Source organism: Pyrgilauda ruficollis, unplaced genomic scaffold (assembly GCF_017590135.1).
Source record: "Pyrgilauda ruficollis isolate IOZ18807 unplaced genomic scaffold, ASM1759013v1 scaffold342, whole genome shotgun sequence".
Taxonomy (NCBI): domain Eukaryota; kingdom Metazoa; phylum Chordata; class Aves; order Passeriformes; family Passeridae; genus Pyrgilauda; species Pyrgilauda ruficollis.
Window position 1 is genome coordinate 165350 of NW_024524845.1, and position 23326 is coordinate 188675.

Here is a 23326-nt window from a genome sequence, read left to right on the forward strand (position 1 = left end):
GAACCAGTGGGGAAAGCAGGGGGAAGCTCCAGAGAATCTGGGTGCATTAACAACATTTTCCACGCTGTTTCATCTTGCAGGGGTCTGGGGTTTCTTTGTTTCACAATCCTCTGCCCATTTTCTCTAACAAAAACATTTTATTTGGAAATTAGGAATGTTTAACCATTTGATTTTTTCAGTGTTGTTTCTCTCCTCCTTTTTTTTTTCCCTTGCTCTGCACAACTCCCTGAATGATTTTTTCCAGTGCAAGGTGTTCCTGCCTGTGGCAGGAGTGGAACGGGATGGTCTTTAAGGTTCCTTCCAACCCAAAAAATTCTGGAATTCTGGGATACAGTGATACAACAGAAAATGAGAGATTTCCCACCAGGGATCTGTGTCCATCCCCATCTGTGCAAGGAGCAGTGACACCCCCAGGTGGACCAGTGCAACAAAAAGGCTCCAGCACTGCCAAAAAATGCCAAAAGGTCCTTCTTGATCCCTCCCCAACATCCTCTGCAGGCCAGACCAGCCCCACCGAGCATCTCTGTCCTTGCAGAGCTCATCTCATGGGAAGGACATCCAAATTCCCCGAAATTCCATTTCTGGGACACCCATATTCCCCAAAATTCCATCACTGTCCTTTCAGTGCTCATCTCATGGGAAGGACATCCAAATTCCCCAAAATTCCATCCCTGGGACACCCATATTCCCCAAAATTCCATCACTGTCCTTTCAGTGCTCATCTCATGGGAAGGACACCCAAATTCCCTAAATTCTGTAGAATTAAGCCCTTTTCTCACCCAGAGATGGGGTAACTGAGAGGCATTTAAAAAATTTTTATTCCATTTTCAGTCTCATGAGAAGGGTGAGACAACACAGATGTTGCAATTCAAGTCATCACAATCAAAAGCCAATTATTTCCTAATTACAATACATTATAAGTTTGTTCTTTATTGGTTGTTGTGTACAGTGAAGTACACAAGGCACTGTAACTAATATTGTCACTATAATAATTAATGTATATAAACTTAGTTATAATAATCATATATATTATATTATATTATATTATATTATATTATATTATATTATATTTATTGTATTATGTTATGTTATGTTATATTACATTATATTACATATTATATTATATTATGTTATGTTATGTTATGTTATATTATATTATATTATGTAAAGTTATATTATATTATATTACATTACATTATATTATATTATATTATATTATATTATATTATATTATATTTAATGTATACAAACTTATGTTGTAACACACTATACTTACTGTAATAAACTTATTTTGTATACACACTATATAAAGCTTCTATTAAACTTTAAAAATTTTCTGTAAATCCATTTCTCACACAATTCCTTGTTGGTTTCTTCTGGACAAGCTCTGGATGCCAGCCTGGGCAGGCTGGTACAGCCAGGAGTGGCAGCAGCCTCCTGCTGAGAGTGTCCCTTGTCCCCTCATCGCTGCCTGCCAGGGGTCACGAGGGCCCAGCTGCCCCTGCCAGCTCCTGCCAGGGGCACATCCAGAACCTCTGGAATGTCTGCAAGGGATGCAGAGCTCACCTGATGATTCCTCCTGCCCAACTCCAGCACCATGGAATCATGGAATGGTTTGGAAGGGACCTCAAAGCCCACCCAATGCCACCAATTCCATGGCAGGGACTCCAGCCCTTGGAAATTGTCTCTCTCCGTGTTTCTCTCAGCTCCTTCAGGTCCTGCAAGGCCACAATGAGGTCACCCTGAAGTTTCTCTTCTCCAAAATCCCCCCAGTCAGTGGAAATGTTTCAATCTGCTCCATCCAAGGACATTATTGAGAGGGATCTGTGCCAAAGATCCATCAGGACCCTAATTCTGAAGGAATAAAACACAGGAACAGACATTTCTCCACTGCAATCCCCCTAATTAAACCATCAGAGTAGAGTTCATGGAATCAAGGCTGGAAGAGACCTTCAGCATCATCCAGGCAATGATTTAAACTCTGAGTGAGTTCCAAGAGGAATGCCATGAGGAAACTTGTGAGAAGAACAAAAAAAAAAAGTTAAATCCCAATAAAACTAAGACAAAAACTAGAAACCTTCACGTTTCACTTTCAGAGCAGAAAGAAAATGACATTTTGAACTATTTATCTAAATGCAGGTGGGGTATATCACTGAAGACAATGCTTTTTACTGTTATAAATGTAAGACAGTAAATAGGATTGTAATTGGATGTGGATCTGCTGTAATTCCTTATTTCTCTGCAGTGCAGCTGCAACATCTAGTGGACAGCACAGAGATTGCATCGGTTTTACATTTTATACAATTGATTTGGGATTAGTTATCTTTGGTTTTCCCCTGAATACACTTCAGTGCAATGCTTTCTAAACCTGAATTCTGGGATTGCAGATATCCACTGGAACATACAGTGAAATGAGCTGGAAATGGAATTTTTTCTTTCCATTTATGGAATGGTTTGGGTTGGAAGGGACATTACAAATTATTTCACCCCCTGCCAGGTTTCTCCAAATCCCATCCAGCCTGGCCTTGGACATTTCCAGGGATCCAGGGGCAGCCACATCTTCTGTGAGAAACCTGATCCTCTTACTGTTTAAAGAAACACATAAAGTTTTTTTTGGGGGGATTTTTCCAGTGTCCCATAGAATATGAAATCCATCACTTGAATGATTGACTGCAAACATTGCTAATTCTGCCCAAGTGTGGCACTTTTTGGACTATGTCATTTTTAAAAGCTCTTTCTTTGGGAATGTCATCTTGGCAGTGTTTTCATAGCTTATTTAAAAGCTTTAATTATCAGGCTGTGAAGTTGATACTCCCTTATCTTGTCCCAAGCCAGACAGGCCTGAGGGCACTCGGCAGTGATGGATGAGCTCCACACATTACAGGGGAAAACTCTCAACTGGGAGCCACTTTCTGCAGCAGATCAAAGGAAATCCATGTTTTATTGACATAAACTGACACAGCAAAGATTTTTGTCAGGAGGTTTCATGTTTATAATTTTTCAGTGACTTCAGTGAGTGCACTAAATCAACACCTCTCTTAAAAAATAAAAAAAATCAACTGTGCTATTTCTGCCTCGTGCTATTATCACATGAAATCTGCCGGCTCTGATTACCTGAACAAACCCAATTTGTCTTTGAATGCCTTCCCACTTCAGCTCAGCTTCAATCCCAAATCACCAAGGTGGGAAGAGCCCCTCAGGATCACCCAGTGCCACCTCAGCAGGCCCCCCCAGTTCAGCTGCTCCCCCCAGGATTTGTTTTCCAGCCCTTTCCCAGTTTTTTTGCCCTCTGTGGCCAAGCTCCAACCCCTCAATTTCACTTTTTGGGTAACACTGCACAAGCTGGGAGAGAAACCAACTCCCTGGCCTGCTGTGGCCCAGGTTTGTAGCACTCCTGGGTAGAAGCTGATTTTATTCCCAATGTTGCTCAGATTTGCAGGTTCAATCTGAAAGGAAATTTAGACCAAGAGGGAAATCAAGCTTCTTTTTTATTTATTTATTTTTTTCCACAGTAAGATCCCAGCTCAATCCTTTCTCAGGGAACAGGGAGCCAGAGTGAAATGTTAACAGCACATCACTGAGGAGATGCTGTTTGCAGCTGAAAGTAGAGGCTGAGAGGGAGAATTTTCCCTCTGAAAACTTGATTTAGTCTGTAAAACAGGTAGAGAGCATTCCCAAGGCTGGTGCCTCCTCAGGGACCTCAGCTCTCAGCCCTGTCTTGCACACAGTATAGGTTGAATCAAAAAAGTTTAAGCTTAAATTTAAGGTATATTTTTATATATACACATAAATTGCTGTGCTCTGCCTTCTTTCCTGCACTTCCAGACCCCTTTCCTGCTCTCCCTGGAGGTGTGTAGGAGTTCCAGGAGCAGAGCTCATATCCAAAGCACCTGGAATAAATGTGGAGCCCCCAGCAAAACCAAATCAACTTCTGTCCAACTCGTATTCACCTCGCCAGACACATTGTACAGGGGCTGTTCTTAAAATAACCATCCTCAGGGAAAAAAAAAAAAAAAAAGGGAATAAACCAGCCAAACATTCTTATCTCCTTTAACTCTGGCACCATTTTGTGATCAATGATAAAATTAGAAACACAGCTGGTGTCAGAGAATGAAAAGGGGTTTATTAAAGGAAGGTCAAACAGTCACAGGGGCAGAGCTGAGACAGTCACTGAAGGATCCGGAGGAAAACTGGTAAGAATTCCCTACAGAACAGCATTCCCAAATCCAAAGGAACCTCAGGAGGTCAGAAAATGCCAGAATCCTTAAGGCTGGAAAAGACTTTAAGCTCCAAGTCCAACCATCACCCCATGGTCACCATCAAACCAAGTCCTCAAGTGCCACATCCATGTTTCTGGACACTCCCAGGGATGGGGGACTCTTCTCTGGGTATCCTGTTCCAGTTTTACAACCCTTCCCATGAAAAAAGATTCCTGATATCCAGTCTAAACTGATCAAGGCTTAATGGGACTGATTAGAGTGTAAAATATGGTGGCAAGTGACTTAAAAACATAATTTAGGCAAATCTGAAGGTGAATTGGCCTCAAGGATGTAAGAAATGGAGTTCCAGCTCCAGAAAGGATTTTAGAAAAATAAAACAGACAAGTCTCGTAGAAAATGAAGTAATATATTTACAAAAATAAGCACTTTTTAAAATCACATCATGGACAATAATCACAAGAGAATCCCAATCCCAAATGAAGTTTCTGCAGCTTAAATAAGGGTCCTGCCCTGAAATGCCCTTTAAAAAAATTCTCTTTTCTCCAAACCAAGGAGCTCGAGCTCTCCACTTCAGCAGAACCTTTTGTGTGAAGGTCAGCAAAGAACAAAATTACTCTGATGAAATTTTAAATTATTCTTTGCTGCTCAAATCCATTAAAAGAGCAATAATCTGGCAATAATCCCTGTCACAGCTCCAGGGGGCTCAAGTTGTTCCTAAATTCAAGTTGCAAAGAATCTCAGCTGATTTTTGAAGGATCTTGAGGTCTTCTGAGCGCAGCATTTCCACCAAAGCCAGGTGGGTTTTGAGGTTCTCTTTGTCTCTTTTCAGCTGGGAAATCTGAAATTGAGACAAATGGGATGAAATGATTCAAAATTTTGATTATTTAATAGGACATGAAGAGAAAATCTGTGGAAATCTGTAAGGATTTTATTGATTTTGTTAAAATAGTGGGTTTTTTAAATTCCACAAGAGAAACTTTAGTAGCAAAAAGGAAAAAAAAAAAAAGAGGGAAAGGGAAAAATCATCAAAATTCTCACCCAGAAAATGACATGGTTCTGACAGAGAAAGGAATCTGAGCTCCTTGTTTTCCCAAGTTACCTGGAGAAGGACGTGCTGGGTCTCCTCTATTAAAAACTGACAAATTTTTGCTGCTGTACCCAAAGCTTGCTGTTCATTCCTGGCTGAAGTGACATCACCAAGCAGGATCCTCCTCCAGCAAGCACTGGAACCAAAATGTTTGAAGAATACAGAATTATTTGCTGCACTCCCCAGCTGGATGCCAAACGTGGCTCTGCTGCCCTGGCCCTCACCTGGGCTTGTAACCCAGCCCAGGGATTTATTTTTAGTTCTTAGATCAATTTATTCCACTCAGCAATGAATCTTCAAAGCACAAACAACTCTGAAGAAGCCTTTTCTCATTAATTTATTCCCTCATTTCATTTATTCCAAGCAAAGTGCAGGTAATAATTTTCCAGCCCTGGTGTTTGAGGCAGATTTGCCTTTGGAATAAATGCTCCAAAGTGCACTGAGAGTCCCTGGAGATGAATTTCAGCAACTTCCTTGGTCCTGCAATTCCAGCCTGTGGAACACATGACTCAAGGAAATTAAGCCAGGTTAAGAGCATTTAAAATTTCATCAAACCAAAAGGAAAAAGGCCTGGAGCCTGAACCTTGAGGGGATACCTGGGGCTTGAAATAGAAAGGGAAAATAATACAAGAAAGAAAATCACCAAAGCAGCAAAAAGGGAGGGATTTTACAGTTAATGATGTTCTCTGCCTTTCTTCTTTTCACTTCTCACCTGGGGTCAACAAAACAGACACAGGAGATGCAAAAATTGTCCCAGTGTGTCACTCACAGCCACCAGAGAACAAAGAGTGAGGGGAAACAAAATATTGAAGAGGCTGGAAAATAAATCCTGGGGGGAGCAGCTGAACTGGGGGGGCTCAGGCTGGAGAAAAGAAAGGCACCTGCACACCCACCAAATAAATATTCAGGGTGCTCCAACTCACAATTCATCTGCTGCCAGACTCAGCACCTTGAGGGCTGTGAGGAGTCTCCAGGATGGTCCCTCCCAGCCAAAGGTCAAATTCCTACAAAGTCCAAGGGATGAGATGAAGTTAAGGTGAAGTTTAGAGTGAGTTTTCTTCCTGAGTCACATGAGCCATGGAAGATCTCCAGCTTTGATACTGGTGTTTATAACTTCTCCATTTCAGAAGTTTCTATAACTTCTCTTTTTAGTTTGCTAAAAAACAAATAATTATAATTTTTCTTTTGCTGGATTTTGATACTAGAAGCAAAATTTGACTCCCAGAAAAACAGAAAAAAATCTCACCAGGAAATTAAAAACTCCAGATACTTACTCTAGGAAATCATGATCCTTTAGAATGGAAACTTTGGCCTTTCTCTGCTCGTCCAGTGGTGAGAAATATTTGAGGAGAGTATCTGCAGAAAAGTACAGTTCAAATATATAAATCAATTGTATGTAAGAGAAACCACAATCATCAATTCTGAGAAAAGATTTCAACCATATTTTTCATGTAGGAGTAAGATCAAAACCTGTTAAATTTTGGTGAACTTTTCAAAATTCTCAAAAGCTATCAGCACTCTCCAGGGCTCTAACAGAAATCCTGACTCAAACTGAAGTTATGAAACACTCCAAGCAAGTTCAGTCTGTGGAGATCTGGATTTCAATCCTCAATGCAGCAATCTAAGACATCCAGCTGGCATCTCTACACAGATGTTGTTAATAATAACAATTTAAAAAATAACATAGTAACAAAAGCCATTTTAATTAAGCAAAAATGAAATCACTGAAGTCTATGCAAAGAGGTATCAAACCCTTTTCCACTCCTTGAGAATCTACACGTTCAGCTGTCTGTTTTTGTGCCTTTCAATGCTCAGAGAATCCATAAATCCAACCTGCTGAGACATAAACACTGCTGTGAGGGTTGTCCATGGCAACAAATCCATATTCCAGCAGCAGCCTCTGATTATCATGAGGTCCATAGCAGATCAGAACTTCCTGGTATTTTTTGCATTGTGAATTTGTCCAAATTTCATAGCTCCTTGTCTGCTCATTAAACCCAGCCTTGACCTTCAGGGAGTGAAAAATAAAAGACTTTTACTCTTGGTAGGGTGAAAAAGGAAACAAACATTTGAATTTTGAAACGGCAGAGGATTGAAATTCTTGTTCAATTGTGGGGACCTCTTGGAGAGACCCCAGATCTGCAAACACAGATGGTTCCACACCTGGTTGGCCTCTCCTGTGCTGCCCCAGCTCAGTGGTGGCACCCTGAGCCTGGCAGAAGGTGGAAATTCTCTCTGCATTCCCCTCAGGCTGCTCTGAGGCTTCAGCCAGAGGTGAAGTAACACAGTGATCACGGAATTTGTGTCAGGACAAGGAATTTGTCTGGCTTTTAGGAGCAGGTCAGGGGGGTGTTTACAAGTGGCTCTTCCCAAAAGCTGTTTTGGATGCAAATTTCCCCCAGCCACTGTGGGCTCTCCCTGTACTTGGCTTTGCTGCACTAACTGAAATATTTGAAATATAGAATTACTGAATGTTTGGGTTGGAGGGACCTTAAACATCCCATCCCACCCCTGCCATGGCAGGGACACCTTCCCCTGTGCCAGGCTGCTCCAGCCCCAGTGTCCAGCCTGGCCTTGGGCACTGCCAGGGATCCAGGGGCAGCCCCAGCTGCTCTGGGAATTCCATCCCAGTCCCTCCCCAGCCTCCCAGGACAGGATTTTTTCCCAATATCCCACCTAACCCTGCCCTCTGACAGTCTGAACCCATTCCCTGTGTCCTGGCACTCCAGTTCCTGAGGAGCTGAGACATTTCTCATTTCTCCCCCTGTGAGATCTCTCCCTGCCCTCCCCACACTCCCCATCCATCACATAAATGCAGATGGCATTGACAGAGTGCACTTTGTAAAAATAAAGAAATTTACTGATCTATTTTGAGCTTCTTACCTGGACATTTGGGCTGTGGTTTAGCAAATCTAAATATGGTGCCAATGCATAAACATCTGGCTCCAGGGAGAAACACTCCCTGTGAGGATGTTTCATGTAGATTGTCCTGGTATTTATAGTGCACCAAGCCCACTCCAGAGCACTGAAATTAAAAATACTTCCTGTGCTCTCAGCAAATAAAGGCTGCAGGGAAGAGAAGAAAGCTTTGGAAGATCTGAACAGCTCTTGGATCATCATTTTCTGCTCCTGAGCCTTCTTTTTTAAGGGTTTTGGGAGAAGATTTATGACATCAGGCTCCAAACAAGCAGGGCAAGTGTAAGTCTTGGGCAGAACATCCAGGTAGGGCTTCCATGGAGATTTCTCCCCAGCGTGTTTCTCTGCTATCAAAAACGTGCACAGAGCCAGCAAAGGAGACACGGGGGGCTTCCATCTATTGGAAAATAAAAAGGAAATTAAAATATAATAAAAATTAAAATAGAAATTTTATAAATAGAAATAAAAAATTAATAGAAATAAAAATAAAAATTAAAATTAAAATAAAAAGTAAAATGAAAATAAATAAATAGAATAAATTATAAATATAAATATACAATTGTAAAAATAAAATAAAAACAAAATAAAAATTAGAAATAAAAATAAGTAAAAAGAAAAACAAAAGTAAAAATAAAAATAATATAATAATAAAAATATCAATGCAGCAGACCTACAGAGGTGATTTCACCTCTCTCAGAGCTCTCTGGAAGTTATACATAGCTTCTATTTAAAACTTCTTTGTCGTTCATCTCCAGGGCCTTTGGCTGATTTCAAAGGGGCAATAAAAGCTGGTTTTAGTAACAATTTCAGATTCACCCTTAGGCTGGGTTTTTTCAGGATACACAAGTATTCAGTGCCCAGCATGAGGCTTTGTTCCAAACTTTCCAAATTTCCAATTTGTTCCTAATTTTCTAAAAGGCCCTGGCTTTGCAGCCCAGTTTTATCTTCCTTCTCCTGTTGAAGCTGATTCCCAAATTCCCAAAAAACCATTCCTAACTGGCATTTAGAGCCAAGCAGGCTCTGAGGCAGCTCCAGCTCCAGCCTGTGCCCTCTCTACAGCTCTGCCAAGCTAAAAAGGGATGTTCAGGATTAAAATTTTCCCTGTCTGAGTGTTCCACATCCCTGAAGTGCTGGCACCACTCAGGATATTCAGTTTAAAGCTCCACCACCCCTTTAGAGGATTCATTACTGCTGAAAAAACCCCTCTAAAGGCCACCAAGTGTCACTTGTCACTTACTTCTCAATGTGGCCTCCCAAGCAGCTGCTGAGGACAGTGCCCGTGGTGAGCAAACACTTCTCAGGCAATGAAATAATCACATCTCCTGCCTTTGAGGGAGAAGGGAAAAAAATATCACACAAAAACCAGTAAAAATCAAGTGTAAAGACTCATTTAATTACTGTGGAGAGTGGTGGTTTCACATTAGGGCTGCAACAGTCCAAAAGCCAGAAATTACATTCAGAATGGATGTCTGAGCTTTGCTTGTTGCAAAAATCATTAAATGTCAAAAAAAACCCTGAAGGGCTCCTGCATTAGAAACAACATCACTCACCTGAAGAGCTTTTGTGGTCATCAGCCCTCTGCCTGTCCCTGAAGAAGGAACAAAGAGCAGGAGTAAATAAATGTAGACATGGAAAATCAGTGATCAGCAAGGAAAAGCTCTAAAAGAACAGGCACTATGTGTAATAAAACATAAATTCAATTATGGACTGTTCCAGATATACCTCATTTCTTTTTCTCCAATTCTCTTTGTTTTTCAGGATCTTTTCCCTGCATATCCTGCAGCACTTGCTGTCCAGTTCTAGCAATTATTCAGCTTTTTCTTCTCCCACTTATAGCAATTATTCACCTTCTTTTTCTCCATTTTTTTCCTCAAACACATTTTCATCACCAGCTGCAGCTCTTGGTTTCAGAGTTTTAACTAAACTTTAGCATTTCTAGTCACAGTATTTTTCTCTCATCCATTCTATTCTTTCTGCTCTGTCTAGAATATTATAAAATGTTTAAAATATAACCTACAGAAAGAGAAAAAATATAAGTATAAATCTTTACTGTAAAGAATACTAACTGAACCTCAGCTCCCTGCTGAACTTACTTGGGGATGAAAAGATAAACAAGTTATAACAAGGTTAAATTCCAAAAAATGGTTTTTTAACACTTCAAATTTTGGCTTTTTCAGGCCTCCATATCTAATTTTCATGTTAAATTGACATTCCAAGAATCCTTGGAAGAGTATCAGTAACTGTTTTTGTTCCTGATGCCAGACAAGGGCATAATTCAAAATGAAAGCAGGAATCTAAAATTCTTAGAAGATTCAGAAATTTTTACCATTAATAAATAATTAAAGCATTACCCCAGAACTCTGCTGGCCTTAAATTACTGTCTTCAAATCCTCTCTCTTTTAGCCACTTCTTAAGTTTAATGTATTCCAGCTTGTGACTGCAGTTGACTAAAAACAGAAAAATAAATTAATGCTATTAAAGAGCATTCTGTTGGACAATAAAGGAAATACAAACATTTTACTGTATAATCAGAGAAACTGTATTTTGGACATTTTAAATCATAACAGAATAGCAAGAAAGAATTGAACTAAATAAATTTTGGTTCTCTGGGCATTGGGAGGTCTCAGAAATGTGTGAGTTATTCAGCATGTCCAAAGAATTTTAGAATAACGTGATATTTGCCATTAGGCAGAAAAGTGAGCTCGGAAAATTCACTGTGCTCTGCTTGGGACTGTAAACCAAAGCTCAGATATTTGCATACAAAAAAAAAAGTAACATTTATGAATGTAACTTTACAAGCACAAAGACTTTTGAAAATATAAAAAAAATAAAAAGACACCTTGAGAAACAATTGGTTATTTTATTATTTAACTTCCAGGCATGATGATACCTCCATCCATAAAACTCTTCAAGTGCTTTCTTCTTCTCTTTCGATCTGTCCGACCTCTGCTTTTCTTCATACTAAGCAACAGATTTTGCCTTTTTTAGACAACCTAAATTAAAAAAAAATAATTAAAAATAACTGATTTAGAAACATTTAAAGTAATTTCCAAATTTATTACTGTGAGGGTGGGCTGTCACAGGGTGCCCAGAGCAGCTGGGGCTGCCCCTGGATCCCTGGCAGTGCCCAGGGCCAGGCTGGACACTGGGGCTGGAGCAGCCTGGCACAGTGGAAGGTGTCCCTGCCATGGCAGAGGATGGGATGATATTTCATCGACTTATGGAATAACCTGAGTTGGGAAAGATCCACAAGGATGATCCAGTGACAACCCTGCCCTGCCCAGACCCCCCAATAATCCCACCCTGGGCATCCCTGGCAGCGCTGGCCAAAGGCTCCTGGAGCTCTGGCAGCCTCGGGGCCGTGCCCATTCCCTGGGCAGCCTGGGCAGTGCCAGCAGCCTCTGGGGAAGAACCTTTCCCTGATCTCCTTCCTTTTTCCAAAATTGCCCTGAACTGAACTCAAAGCGCAGCTTTTCCCTGCCAGGACAGAGGGCCTCAGGGAGCCGGCATCGCCCACAGGCTCTCGGGCTCCTCCAGAGGCCGGCCCTCCATCCCATCCCAGTCCTTTAGGTTGAAAAGACCTCAGAGATCATCAGCTCCAAACCCCATCCCCTATCATCCCATCCGAGCCCCAGAACTGGGAATCCCGTGCTAACCAGACCCCTATTCCCCGCTCGGCACAAACCCCTGGACGGGAGGGAGAGCAAGGGCCCCGGCAGCGCTGCGGGAGCGGAACTTCCTGAGGGACCGCCCGTGCCCCGCGCACTCCCCCTGGGAGCCCCAACCGCATCCTCCCCTGCCAGCCCAGACTGTGATTCCCGAGTCTCTCCCAGGCTGGAACTACTGCCCGATATCCCAAACCCACCTGCAAAGGGGACGCAAGGACCGACATTCCCTCGCTGTCCCTCTCCGCAAGTTCCCGCCCGCTCTCCCGCCCCTGAGGCGGGGCTGCCCCGCCATCTTAGGGCCCCGTCTCCCGTCCCCGAGGTTTGTGGGTGGCTGTGCTTTGGGTATAACGTGTTCTGTCCTCGCTGTGTGGAGCTGAGGGACGAGGGAGAGGCGCCCGCGGTGCTGGAGGTGGGTTCTGGGGTGCTGGAGGTGGGTGCTGGGTGTCCCCCCCGGACCCTTCACCCCCGCGTCCCCCCTGAGGGCGTCGGGGTTTATGGCGGCCCGCGGCTTCCCTCCCCTGAGGGGGGACGGGAGAGGGAGGCTTGCGCTGAGGGGGAATGGCGCTCCTGACCCTGGGGCGTCACTCTGGAGATTCTTGTATTGTTAAATACTCGCTGGATGCCTGCTTAGGGTTACAAGTAAATTTGGAAGAGAGGTGGTAATGATGCCAAAAGGGGGCAAACCCAGCGTTTAAAATTACTCTTATGGGGGAAATGCAGTTTCTTTAAATGCACTATATCGGTTCGAAAAGCAGCAAGCAGGTTTTCGGATGCTGTGTTACACAACCAGCCATTGTAGTCAGCCTGTGCTCTGCTGTTTCCCCCTGAAAAGGCTATAATTGCTCCTCTTGTCTGGCACTGGAAAATAAAGATACCCCATCCTTTTTTTTTTATATTGTTTGGGACCTTAAAGATCATCCTCTTCCCACCCTTGCCACGGACAGGGATACCTTGCACTAAACCAGGGTGCTCAGGTTTTTCGCCTGAAGTTTTCAGCAAAACTTGAGCTGACCCAATTGAACATTCCCAAAAGGTAAAAAGTGTTTCTGTGAGGTGTAAATGCAGAAGAGCTTACTCTTATAAAAAGTTAATTTAGTACTAAAGATTAGTCACTGTCGTTTTTTAGTCGAGACATTTCTTTTTATCCATCACTAGGCTGGCCTTTCTTCAGAACACTTAACACCAGATTTCTCTGTGAATACCTTGTGTTGCCTTAGGAATTTACACGGCTTGCACAGGAATGTAGTTTCACATAATCCAAGGTGGAATTTTAAATAATATTTTAAAGGAAAAACACTTGCCCAGGGAGGCTGCACACTGCTGGAAATGTTCAAGGCCAGGTGGGACGAGGCTTGGAGTGACCTGGGAGAGTGGAAATGTCCATGGCATTGAGATGATTTTAAGTCCCTTCCAGCCCAAACCATCCCATGATTCTAATTCCTTTCCAAACAGCCATTTTGTCTGTCTGACTGAACTTTTCTTTGCGGTTGGCAGTTCCTGTGACATTGGCTCACCTTCCGAGGGGACAATGTCCAACGTGCAGGTGGCTGTGGTGACAGGCTCCAACAAAGGGATTGGCTTGGCCATCGTGCGGGCTCTGTGCAAGGAATTCCCGGGGGATGTGTACCTGACGTCCCGGGATCCCGGCCGTGGCCAGGCTGCTGTGACACAGCTCCAGCAGGAAGGGCTGCGCCCGCTCTTCCACCAGCTGGACATCGATGACCTGCAGAGCATCCGAGCGCTCCGGGACTTCCTCAAGGAGAAGTATGGAGGGCTCAACGTGCTGGTGAACAACGCTGGCATCGCTTTCAAAGGTAGGAAGTGCTCTGTTGGGGTAGTGCTGTGTTCTGTGGAGAGGGCAGTGGATGCATCCAACACTTCTGTGCCAGTGCCATGCTGGATTTTTGCTTGGGCAAGCTTCCCATCTTAAGGATGGTGTGAGAACAGTGTGCTAGGGGAGGGTCAGGTCAGACACCAGGAGGAATTTCTCCATGGAAAGGGTGGCCAGGGAGTATCGCCGGCCGGGGGCTATGTACAAATCACAAACAGGACGGGACTGCTAAGAACATGCCTTGAGCTGTTTTATTTTCCAGCATCAGTCTTATTACAATGGGAAGATGCCATCAGCTCCCATCCCAGGCAGCAGACTAAGAACTTAATGTTACAACTTACTTTAAAAGTTTTTTGCCCAATCACACAAAGCAAAAGCATATTGTCAGTAGTTCCATCCAACCACTATAAGCACACGTACTGTCAGTTAAAAAAATGCTTGCTTATTTCAAATACAGTACCTGTCCGTAAGCCATAAAACACAATGCACAAAGCTCCATTATTAAGCTTAGAATTTCCTAATATCTCGCTAGATATACTTTTCTGCAACTTAAGGAGTTAGTTGACAAGCATTAATACACAGACCATTGTTCTATTTGTCCTTACTTTTTTACTTCTTACATATTTTTTCTGCTGACCTATCTTATAGCTACTGCTTAGCTCTAATCACAGTTCTGCTGTCTCTGAGGCCTGTCTTTTGCAGCTTTCCCAAAACCCTCTAATTTTATAGATTCCCACAAGGGAGGTTTGGAGTCCTCATCCCTGGAGATGTCCAAGCAAGGGCTGGAGGTGGCCCTCGGTGCTCTGGGCTGGGGACAAGGTGGGCATCAGGCCCAGATAGGACTCCATTGGCTGGGAGAGCTTTTGTAGCCATAACAATTCCATGATTCTGTAAACATGCTTCCCTGGAGCGTGGAAACATTCTTCCCTGCACCACATGGAAATGTGGAGGCACACAGGGCAGGTGGGCTGGGTTGGGTTAATTGCCTCAGTGCCCAGGAGTTCCAGCAGAGCCATGGGAGCCCATCTCCATTGGGAATGTCTCCCTGTGCCTCAGGGAGCTGTGTGTTCTCTCTTCTCCTCCCCCATGCTCTGCTCTGTGCACTATCTGCTCAGGGATTGCAGCTGATGAAAAAGCAACTTTATTGTCCCTGGGTGGGCTTTGCTGTCTCGAACTTTCTCAGGCCTTTCAGTCACCTCTAAACCACTCAAATCCTGCTGTGCTGGGCAAGAATTTAACCCTTACATCTCCCAGTGGGCAGAAAGGCAGGGAAAGTGAGAAAGACACGACAAGGCAGAAGGATGCATTTTTGTTGTGTATATGAAATGCAGAATCAGAATTTGCTCTAGACAGAGGAAATCACAAGTCTGGATGATGGTTTTATGGAGGGGATTGTGTCCCTGTGCTCCCACAGGTGAGAGCCCACCTGCAGAGCTGCCCCAGCCCTGTCCCAGCACAGGGAGGAGCTGGAGCTGCTGCAGAGAGCCCAGAGGAGGCTCCAGGATGAGCAGAGGGATGGAGCAGCTCTGCTGGCAGGAAAGGCTGGCACAGCTGGGATTGTTCACCTGCACAAGAGAAGTTTTGGGGTGGCCTAATTGGGGCATTCCATGGGGGAACAGCTTCACACTGAAAGAGAGCAGGGAACTTCTCATGGAGTGGGAGTGCAGTGATGATGTTGTGACTCTTTTGCCTGTTACTTTATAGGAAGATTGCTTATGATCAGCTTCTTAGGAGGCAGCTGTTATTAGAATTGTCTGAGCTTCAGGAAGGATTCCAGCAGCAGTTAAAATATCACTTCCAGATGTTTAGCCTTGACTTTCCTCAAGCTGATCACAGCTGAGTCAGCAGTCACACAATTTAGAATGTGATAAAGGAACTGTTGCTGTGAGTATCAAGCACGGAGGGTGTAACATCTGTGGAAGAACTTGCTGTGATGTCTCTCTCATAGTTTTAATTCTTGCTTCCCAGATTGCTATTTCTACCCAAGCTCAAGTTTTTGCTGCCATCCCAGAATTTATGCTTTCCTTTCTTAGTGGCATTATGTGCTATTGCAGTCTGTCAAATATTAGATTTGCCAGTAAGTTTTCTTATTTTGGTTTTGTGCTGCATTTCTCCAGCAAAGTCCTTGAACCAGCAAAAACTTCCTGTATCAAATGGTGGTGGAGCTGTGGTTTTCTTCTGGATGAGCCTCTCTGGGAAGAGTTGTCTGATAAAGCTTCTTAAGTCAGGGAAGTTCAGGATGTTACCATATACTCTGTTAGACACGAGTGGGGTTTGGGGTGTAAGGAGGTTCTCTCTCACAAGGAAGGCAGGATATGGAAGCAGGATTTGGGGTTCTGTAGGATTTTAACCCTGCAATGGGTCACAATCTGGCTTCACGTGTGAGATTTAAATGCAAGTGAGTGATTTGCAAATGAGTATGGGTCATTAAACATGTTTTACAATAAAAACCACATCAAATAGTGGCCTGTTACAATTTCTCTTTTGAATTATGTTTGATTTATAGAAAATGAACACCTGCCCAGTCTGTGATCATATGCCTGTTTTCTAATTATTAAAAACAGCAACTAAGATAAACTTTTGGGGTTTGGTAATTTCTAGTCAGTGTTACAATTCTAATTTTTGTTATTTTTTTTCCCCTTCCTACCTCTTATGACCAGTTCATGACACCACTCCATTTGCAGTCCAAGCTGAAGTTACACTGAAGACAAACTTTTTTGCAACCAGGAATGTTTGCACAGAATTGCTGCCTCTTGTGAAGCCTTATGGTAAGTGAAACAACAAGTGGAAAAAAGAGTTTAGTTTGAATTTTGACCCTTTTAAATGGGAAATCCTTTCCAGTCTCAGGCACTGCACCAATGTTTCAGATGTGGTGCTGTGATGTGTTTGCTGCTATAAATGAAATGTGGTCTCTCCTGATATTAAATACATCAAGGTTTTCAAGGAAAAAAGAAGTTAAGTACATGAAAAACAGGTTTTTATTTCCTGAGGGAGAAGGAATGAACAGAGTGAGCGAATTTTGGGGAGAGAGGAAACAGTGCCAAAGTTGCAGTCTAGAACTCTTGTACTACAGTGAAGGATGACTTTTAATAAAGTCATTAACATCATTAATTTCTGTGGCTTTTAAGATTAAATCCCCAAATTGACCATCAGAATGGCTGTGAAGTAGCAGGTAAGTAGGGAAACAGTGAAACATAATTTTGGAGATGAGTGATTTACTGGTTCAGCTGATTGTTCCTCTTACTGAAGTGCTGGGAGAGAAATTCTTAAATTTGTAAATCTTCTGGTATTATTTCTGCTGTAGTAAGTGTACCTCCTGGTTGTGAAGTTGTTTCCTCGAGGTTTATCTGAAACTTTCGCAGATTCACACCTTAAATTACCTCTCATGGTATTTACTAGAAATCAGAACATTGTCAGTTAACATAATCAGTTAATCTGATTTTCAAGGAGCTCTGCAAAACAACCCACCTAAAATATTTTCCAGATACTTACCTGAGGAGTGAATCCAGAACTGGAGAGCAGCCCCACTTCAGTGTGAGCTGAAAATGTATGAAAAAAATCCATTTTTATTCTCTTTTCAGGTCGGGTGGTGAATGTCTCCAGCATGGTGAGCATCTCAGCCCTGAAAGGCTGCAGCCAGGAGCTGCAGCAGAAGTTCCGCAGTGACACCATCACTGAGGATGAGCTGGTGCAGCTCATGTCCAAATTCGTGGAAGACACCAAGAAAGGTGTCCATGACAAGGAGGGCTGGCCAAACACTGCCTACAGGGTGTCCAAAATCGGGGTCACTGTCTTGTCCAGGATCCAAGCGCGGCTCTTAAACGAGCAGAGGAGAGGCGACCACATCCTCCTCAACGCCTGCTGCCCCGGCTGGGTGAGGACAGACATGGCAGGGCCCAAGGCCACCAAGTCCCCAGAGGAGGGGGCTGAGACCCCCGTTTATTTGGCCCTTTTGCCTTCCAGTGCTGATGCTCCTCATGGCCAATTTGTCAGTGACAAAACTGTCAAACCCTGGTGAGCTCAGGGAGGTGGGGATGGAAAGGGCGCTGAGCTCATTTTCCTGATTTTGTTCCTAATTCCATCATTCCCTTTTCCCTCTCCCCTGGGATGGGTCTCATGGAGCTGGGATGAGGAAGCAGGTGCCTTATCTCTCATCACAGTAGAGTTTTCCAGGATCCAGAGCTGCTCTGGAGGCTGCACAGGGTTTTCTAAAGAGGATGGGGTTGTTCTAGAGCTGTTGTGATCTGTCTGGGGGGAGACTCAAGACTAGAATCACTGTTGGACAGACATTCCTTACTATCAGAACTAAATGAAATCAGGTGAAAATAAAATAGCACTGATCCACCATTTATAGCCAAACATAATAGGTTGGTGTTATTAATATATCAATAAATAATTACTGATTTATACTCTGACACTTAATTATTGTGGTACTAAAAACTTCAAAAAGTCAGAACATATATTTTCATTTTCTGCAGCTAAGTTTGTGGCTGGGATTTGTGATGTGTGCGTTGGAAACAGAAAATAAACTACAGACCTGACACAGCAAAGTGTTCCTCAGTTCCTTTATTGCACAGCCAGAAGTTTCCTTAATGAAATCTGAATTAAGTGCTCTCCATGTGGCAGCAACAAGAACTGTAGGTGATATGGAGAGCTCTACATTTGCTGAAATGTTGCTTATTGCCTTTCAAACTCTCAGAGTTGGAAAATTGCCTCTTCTGAGGCTGAAGGAGCTGGAAACAATTGCCCATAAAGCTGTTGTTAGTAATGACAAATCAATAAAGGGCTTGTTAATTGTTAATCAGGAGTCAGGGAGGTGATGCTGGCTGGCTTTGACATTGGCCTCCCCCAGAACAGTTTGGGTTGGGAAGCCTTGGAGTGGAATGCATTGGGAATAAATATTGTGGGGGATTATTAATTGCTTATCAGCACAGAACAAAGGGCTGCTTATAAATTGTTTTTTTAAGCCTACAGGAACATTGTTTTTGTGAAGAATTACCTCATCAGTCATGCCCCAGAGCTCCTTGAAGGGAAGGCCAGAAGTTCTCAGGGTAATCTGTTCTGTGGGAAGAGGCCTTGGGTTTAGGGGAAAAAATTGCAAAAGTGTTGGAACCCTGGCTGCTGAGAATTCCAGACTCTGTGTGCTGCCAGGCACTGATCCCCAAGAGAACACTGCATTGACCTGAGGGCCTGGAGAAGCTTCCAAAATGGAATGACAGAACTGGGATTGTGGCTGTGCAGTTTGAATAGAGGGGTGTGATATCACAGGCTGGGAAACTCAGAGTTTAAGGGTTTAGAATGCAGTAACAGATATAAAGCAAGATGGAGGGTTTAGGGTGGAGGCTGCTCCTTCTTCTTCACCTTCTTCTCCATGGCTTTGGGGGTTTTGTGTCATTGGATAAAAAAGTCCCCATTGTGGGCACGGATGGTTGGGTATTATTTATTAAAAATAACTTAGGTGTCATTTCTTAACTGGACAGTTCATCCTTAACAGACCTTGTAGATAGAGATAGTTAGCTGTTTTACTTTTGGGGTTTGGTAATTTCTAGTCAGTGTTACAATTCTAATTTTTGTTATTTTTTTTCCCCTTCCTACCTCTTATGACCAGTTCATGACACCACTCCATTTGCAGTCCAAGCTGAGGTTACACTGAAGACAAACTTTTTTGCAACCAGGAATGTTTGCACAGAATTGCTGCCTCTTGTGAAGCCTTATGGTAAGTGAAACAACAAGTGGAAAAAAGAGTTTAGTTTGAATTTTGACCCTTTTAAATGGGAAATCCTTTCCAGTCTCAGGCACTGCACCAATGTTTCAGATGTGGTGCTGTGATGTGTTTGCTGCTATAAATGAAATGTGGTCTCTCCTGATATTAAATACATCAAGGTTTTCAAGGAAAAAAGAAGTTAAGTACATGAAAAACAGGTTTTTATTTCCTGAGGGAGAAGGAATGAACAGAGTGAGCGAATTTTGGGGAGAGAGGAAACAGTGCCAAAGTTGCAGTCTAGAACTCTTGTACTACAGTGAAGGATGACTTTTAATAAAGTCATTAACATCATTAATTTCTGTGGCTTTTAAGATTAAATCCCCAAATTGACCATCAGAATGGCTGTGAAGTAGCAGGTAAGTAGGGAAATAGTGAAACATAATTTTGGAGATGAGTGATTTACTGGTTCAGCTGATTGTTCCTCTTACTGAAGTGCTGGGAGAGAAATTCTTAAATTTGTAAATCTTCTGGTATTATTTCTGCTGTAGTAAGGGTGTACCTCCTGATTGTGAAGTTGTTTCCTCGAGGTTTATCTGAAACTTTCGCAGATTCACACCTTAAATTACCTCTCATGGTATTTACTAGAAATCAGAACATTGTCAGTTAACATAATCAGTTAATCTGATTTTCAAGGAGCTCTGCAAAACAACCCACCTAAAATATTTTCCAGATACTTACCTGAGGAGTGAATCCAGAACTGGAGAGCAGCCCCACTTCAGTGTGAGCTGAAAATGTATGAAAAAAATCCATTTTTATTCTCTTTTCAGGTCGGGTGGTGAATGTCTCCAGCATGGTGAGCATCTCAGCCCTGAAAGGCTGCAGCCAGGAGCTGCAGCAGAAATTCCGCAGTGACACCATCACTGAGGATGAGCTGGTGCAGCTCATGTCCAAATTCGTGGAAGACACCAAGAAAGGTGTCCATGACAAGGAGGGCTGGCCAAACACTGCCTACAGGGTGTCCAAAATCGGGGTCACTGTCTTGTCCAGGATCCAAGCGCGGCTCTTAAACGAGCAGAGGAGAGGCGACCACATCCTCCTCAACGCCTGCTGCCCCGGCTGGGTGAGGACAGACATGGCAGGGCCCAAGGCCACCAAGTCCCCAGAGGAGGGGGCTGAGACCCCCGTTTATTTGGCCCTTTTGCCTTCCAGTGCTGATGCTCCTCATGGCCAATTTGTCAGTGACAAAACTGTCAAACCCTGGTGAGCTCAGGGAGGTGGGGATGGAAAGGGCGCTGAGCTCATTTTCCTGATTTTGTTCCTAATTCCATCATTCCCTTTTCCCTCTCCCCTGGGATGGGTCTCATGGAGCTGGGATGAGGAAGCAGGTGCCTTATCTCTCATCACAGTAGAGTTTTCCAGGATCCAGAGCTGCTCTGGAGGCTGCACAGGGTTTTCTAAAGAGGATGGGGTTGTTCTAGAGCTGTTGTGATCTGTCTGGGGGGAGACTCAAGACTAGAATCACTGTTGGACAGACATTCCTTACTATCAGAACTAAATGAAATCAGGTGAAAATAAAATAGCACTGATCCACCATTTATAGCCAAACATAATAGGTTGGTGTTATTAATATATCAATAAATAATTACTGATTTATACTCTGACACTTAATTATTGTGGTACTAAAAACTTCAAAAAGTCAGAACATATATTTTCATTTTCTGCAGCTAAGTTTGTGGCTGGGATTTGTGATGTGTGCGTTGGAAACAGAAAATAAACTACAGACCTGACACAGCAAAGTGTTCCTCAGTTCCTTTATTGCACAGCCAGAAGTTTCCTTAATGAAATCTGAATTAAGTGCTCTCCATGTGGCAGCAACAAGAACTGTAGGTGATATGGAGAGCTCTACATTTGCTGAAATGTTGCTTATTGCCTTTCAAACTCTCAGAGTTGGAAAATTGCCTCTTCTGAGGCTGAAGGAGCTGGAAACAATTGCCCATAAAGCTGTTGTTAGTAATGACAAATCAATAAAGGGCTTGTTAATTGTTAATCAGGAGTCAGGGAGGTGATGCTGGCTGGCTTTGACATTGGCCTCCCCCAGAACAGTTTGGGTTGGGAAGCCTTGGAGTGGAATGCATTGGGAATAAATATTGTGGGGGATTATTAATTGCTTATCAGCACAGAACAAAGGGCTGCTTATAAATTGTTTTTTTAAGCCTACAGGAACATTGTTTTTGTGAAGAATTACCTCATCAGTCATGCCCCAGAGCTCCTTGAAGGGAAGGCCAGAAGTTCTCAGGGTAATCTGTTCTGTGGGAAGAGGCCTTGGGTTTAGGGGAAAAAATTGCAAAAGTGTTGGAACCCTGGCTGCTGAGAATTCGAGACTCTGTGTGCTGCCAGGCACTGATCCCCAAGAGAACACTGCATTGACCTGAGGGCCTGGAGAAGCTTCCAAAATGGAATGACAGAACTGGGATTGTGGGTGTGCAGTTTGAATAGAGGTGTGTGGTATCACAGGGTGGGAAACTCAGAGTTTAAGGGTTTAGAATGCAGTAACAGATATAAAGCAAGATGGAGGGTTTAGGGTGGAGGCTGCTCCTTCTTCTTCACCTTCTTCTCCATGGCTTTGGGGGTTTTGTGTCATTGGATAAAAAAGTCCCCATTGTGGGCACGGGTGGTTGGGTATTATTTATTCAAAATAACTTAGGTGTCATTTCTTAACTGGACAGTTCATCCTTAACAGACCTTGTAGATAGAGATAGTTAGCTGTTTTTGTACCTTCTAATGAAATACTGAAAAACTTGCAGTTTGTGAGACTGTAACATAAGAAATAATAAGAAAAAGATAAGAAAAAATAAACATTTGAGTCTGAGCATGAACTATAATCTCAGCTGCCTTCAATCCTGACCTGACAGAAGAAAAAAGAAGCAAAGAACCAGCACAAAAGCTGTGAAGGTTGTGGATGCTACACTGTAACTCAACCCTGCTGATGAGAAAAACCAGTTTGTGTGTGCCCTTGCAGTTGTGTTGCTGGGATCTCAGGAAAACACAACGTGGCTCTTGGACTTAGTCAGAGCTTGAAGAGACTTAATCCAGCAGTGGAGAATCCTGCCTAACTCTTCATCCCTCAAGTGCTGCCTGAGTGACTGAGCTTCAGAAGCTGGCTGTCCATCTGTGTGCCATCTCCAAACATTCCAAACACACCTTGGCCTTGTTTAGTGCAAGGACCTGCCTGGAAGAATCCTGGCTACCCTGACCACTGCCAGGAAATAATCCAATGCTAGATACAAATTAGTTTCTAAGGATCCCCTGGGATCTGTAAAGCTCCTGCTTAAGTCTAATTCAGGCATTGTCCCGCTCGGGCGGCTGCACAGCCCTGCTGCAAAGGGCTCTCTCCCAGCACAGCTCTCTCTCAGCCGGGCTCAGCGTGCGCCTTCAGTTCGCCTGCAGAGAGCAGCCACAGCCCTGCCCTGCCGGCCCAGCCGGGAACTCTCGGGCAGCAGCTGCCGGCTCGGCCTCCATGGGACTGCCCGGGGCAGGAGAGGCACTGGGCAGGGCAGGGGCTGCCCCTGCTGCCACCTCTGTGCCCACGGGGCTGGCAGAGCTGGGCCCCTCTGGGGGAAGAGCCATGCTGACCGCTGGAGCAAGCTGGATGGCCTCTTCCACTTTGGGCAGCTCCTCATCAGTCAGGCTGTCCCCTGAAACCACCACAATGTCCTCTTCCACAGGGGACAGCTTCTCCTCACCTGTGCTGTCCCCTGGAGGGACCTCGATGTTGTCTTCCACTGGGGACAGCTCTGGGTCACTCATCCTGTTCTCTGGAAGGACCTCAATATCCTCTGCCACTGAGGATAGCTCCAAGTCACTTGCGCTGTCCATCGGAGAGACCTCGATGTCCTCTTC

General features: G+C 43.7%; 2 protein-coding genes across 5 annotated transcripts; one reads left to right on the forward strand and one right to left on the reverse strand.

Moving 5' to 3' along the window:
* Window positions 1-4610: 4610 nt before the first annotated feature.
* SETD4 (SET domain containing 4) lies at window positions 4611-12145 on the reverse strand. Of its 3 annotated transcripts, none has more exons than XM_041475243.1 (11): window positions 12089-12145; window positions 11114-11216; window positions 10575-10670; window positions 9774-9811; window positions 9461-9549; window positions 8191-8620; window positions 7141-7315; window positions 6582-6663; window positions 6231-6311; window positions 5320-5443; window positions 4611-5058 (listed from the first exon to the last, which is right to left on the reverse strand). In XM_041475243.1, the coding sequence occupies exons 2-11, from the start codon at window positions 11181-11183 to the stop codon at window positions 4924-4926; spliced, it is 1320 nt and encodes a 439-aa protein (XP_041331177.1). In that variant the 5' UTR covers window positions 11184-11216; window positions 12089-12145; the 3' UTR covers window positions 4611-4923. The 3 variants fall into 3 exon arrangements, with proteins under 3 accessions (XP_041331177.1, XP_041331179.1, XP_041331180.1); XM_041475245.1 differs by having other exon boundaries at window positions 11063-11216; XM_041475246.1 differs by lacking the exons at window positions 4611-5058; window positions 5320-5443; window positions 6231-6311 and adding an exon at window positions 6338-6463 and having other exon boundaries at window positions 12089-12141.
* A 6-nt stretch (window positions 12146-12151) lies between these two features.
* LOC121357711 (carbonyl reductase [NADPH] 1-like) lies at window positions 12152-21217 on the forward strand. 2 transcript variants are annotated; one of them, XM_041475248.1, is made up of 4 exons: window positions 12152-12300; window positions 13386-13705; window positions 19331-19438; window positions 20254-21217. In XM_041475248.1, the coding sequence occupies exons 2-4, from the start codon at window positions 13420-13422 to the stop codon at window positions 20688-20690; spliced, it is 831 nt and encodes a 276-aa protein (XP_041331182.1). In that variant the 5' UTR covers window positions 12152-12300; window positions 13386-13419; the 3' UTR covers window positions 20691-21217. The 2 variants fall into 2 exon arrangements, with proteins under 2 accessions (XP_041331182.1, XP_041331181.1); XM_041475247.1 differs by lacking the exons at window positions 19331-19438; window positions 20254-21217 and adding exons at window positions 16383-16490; window positions 17304-18267 and having other exon boundaries at window positions 12153-12300.
* Window positions 21218-23326: the final 2109 nt, after the last annotated feature.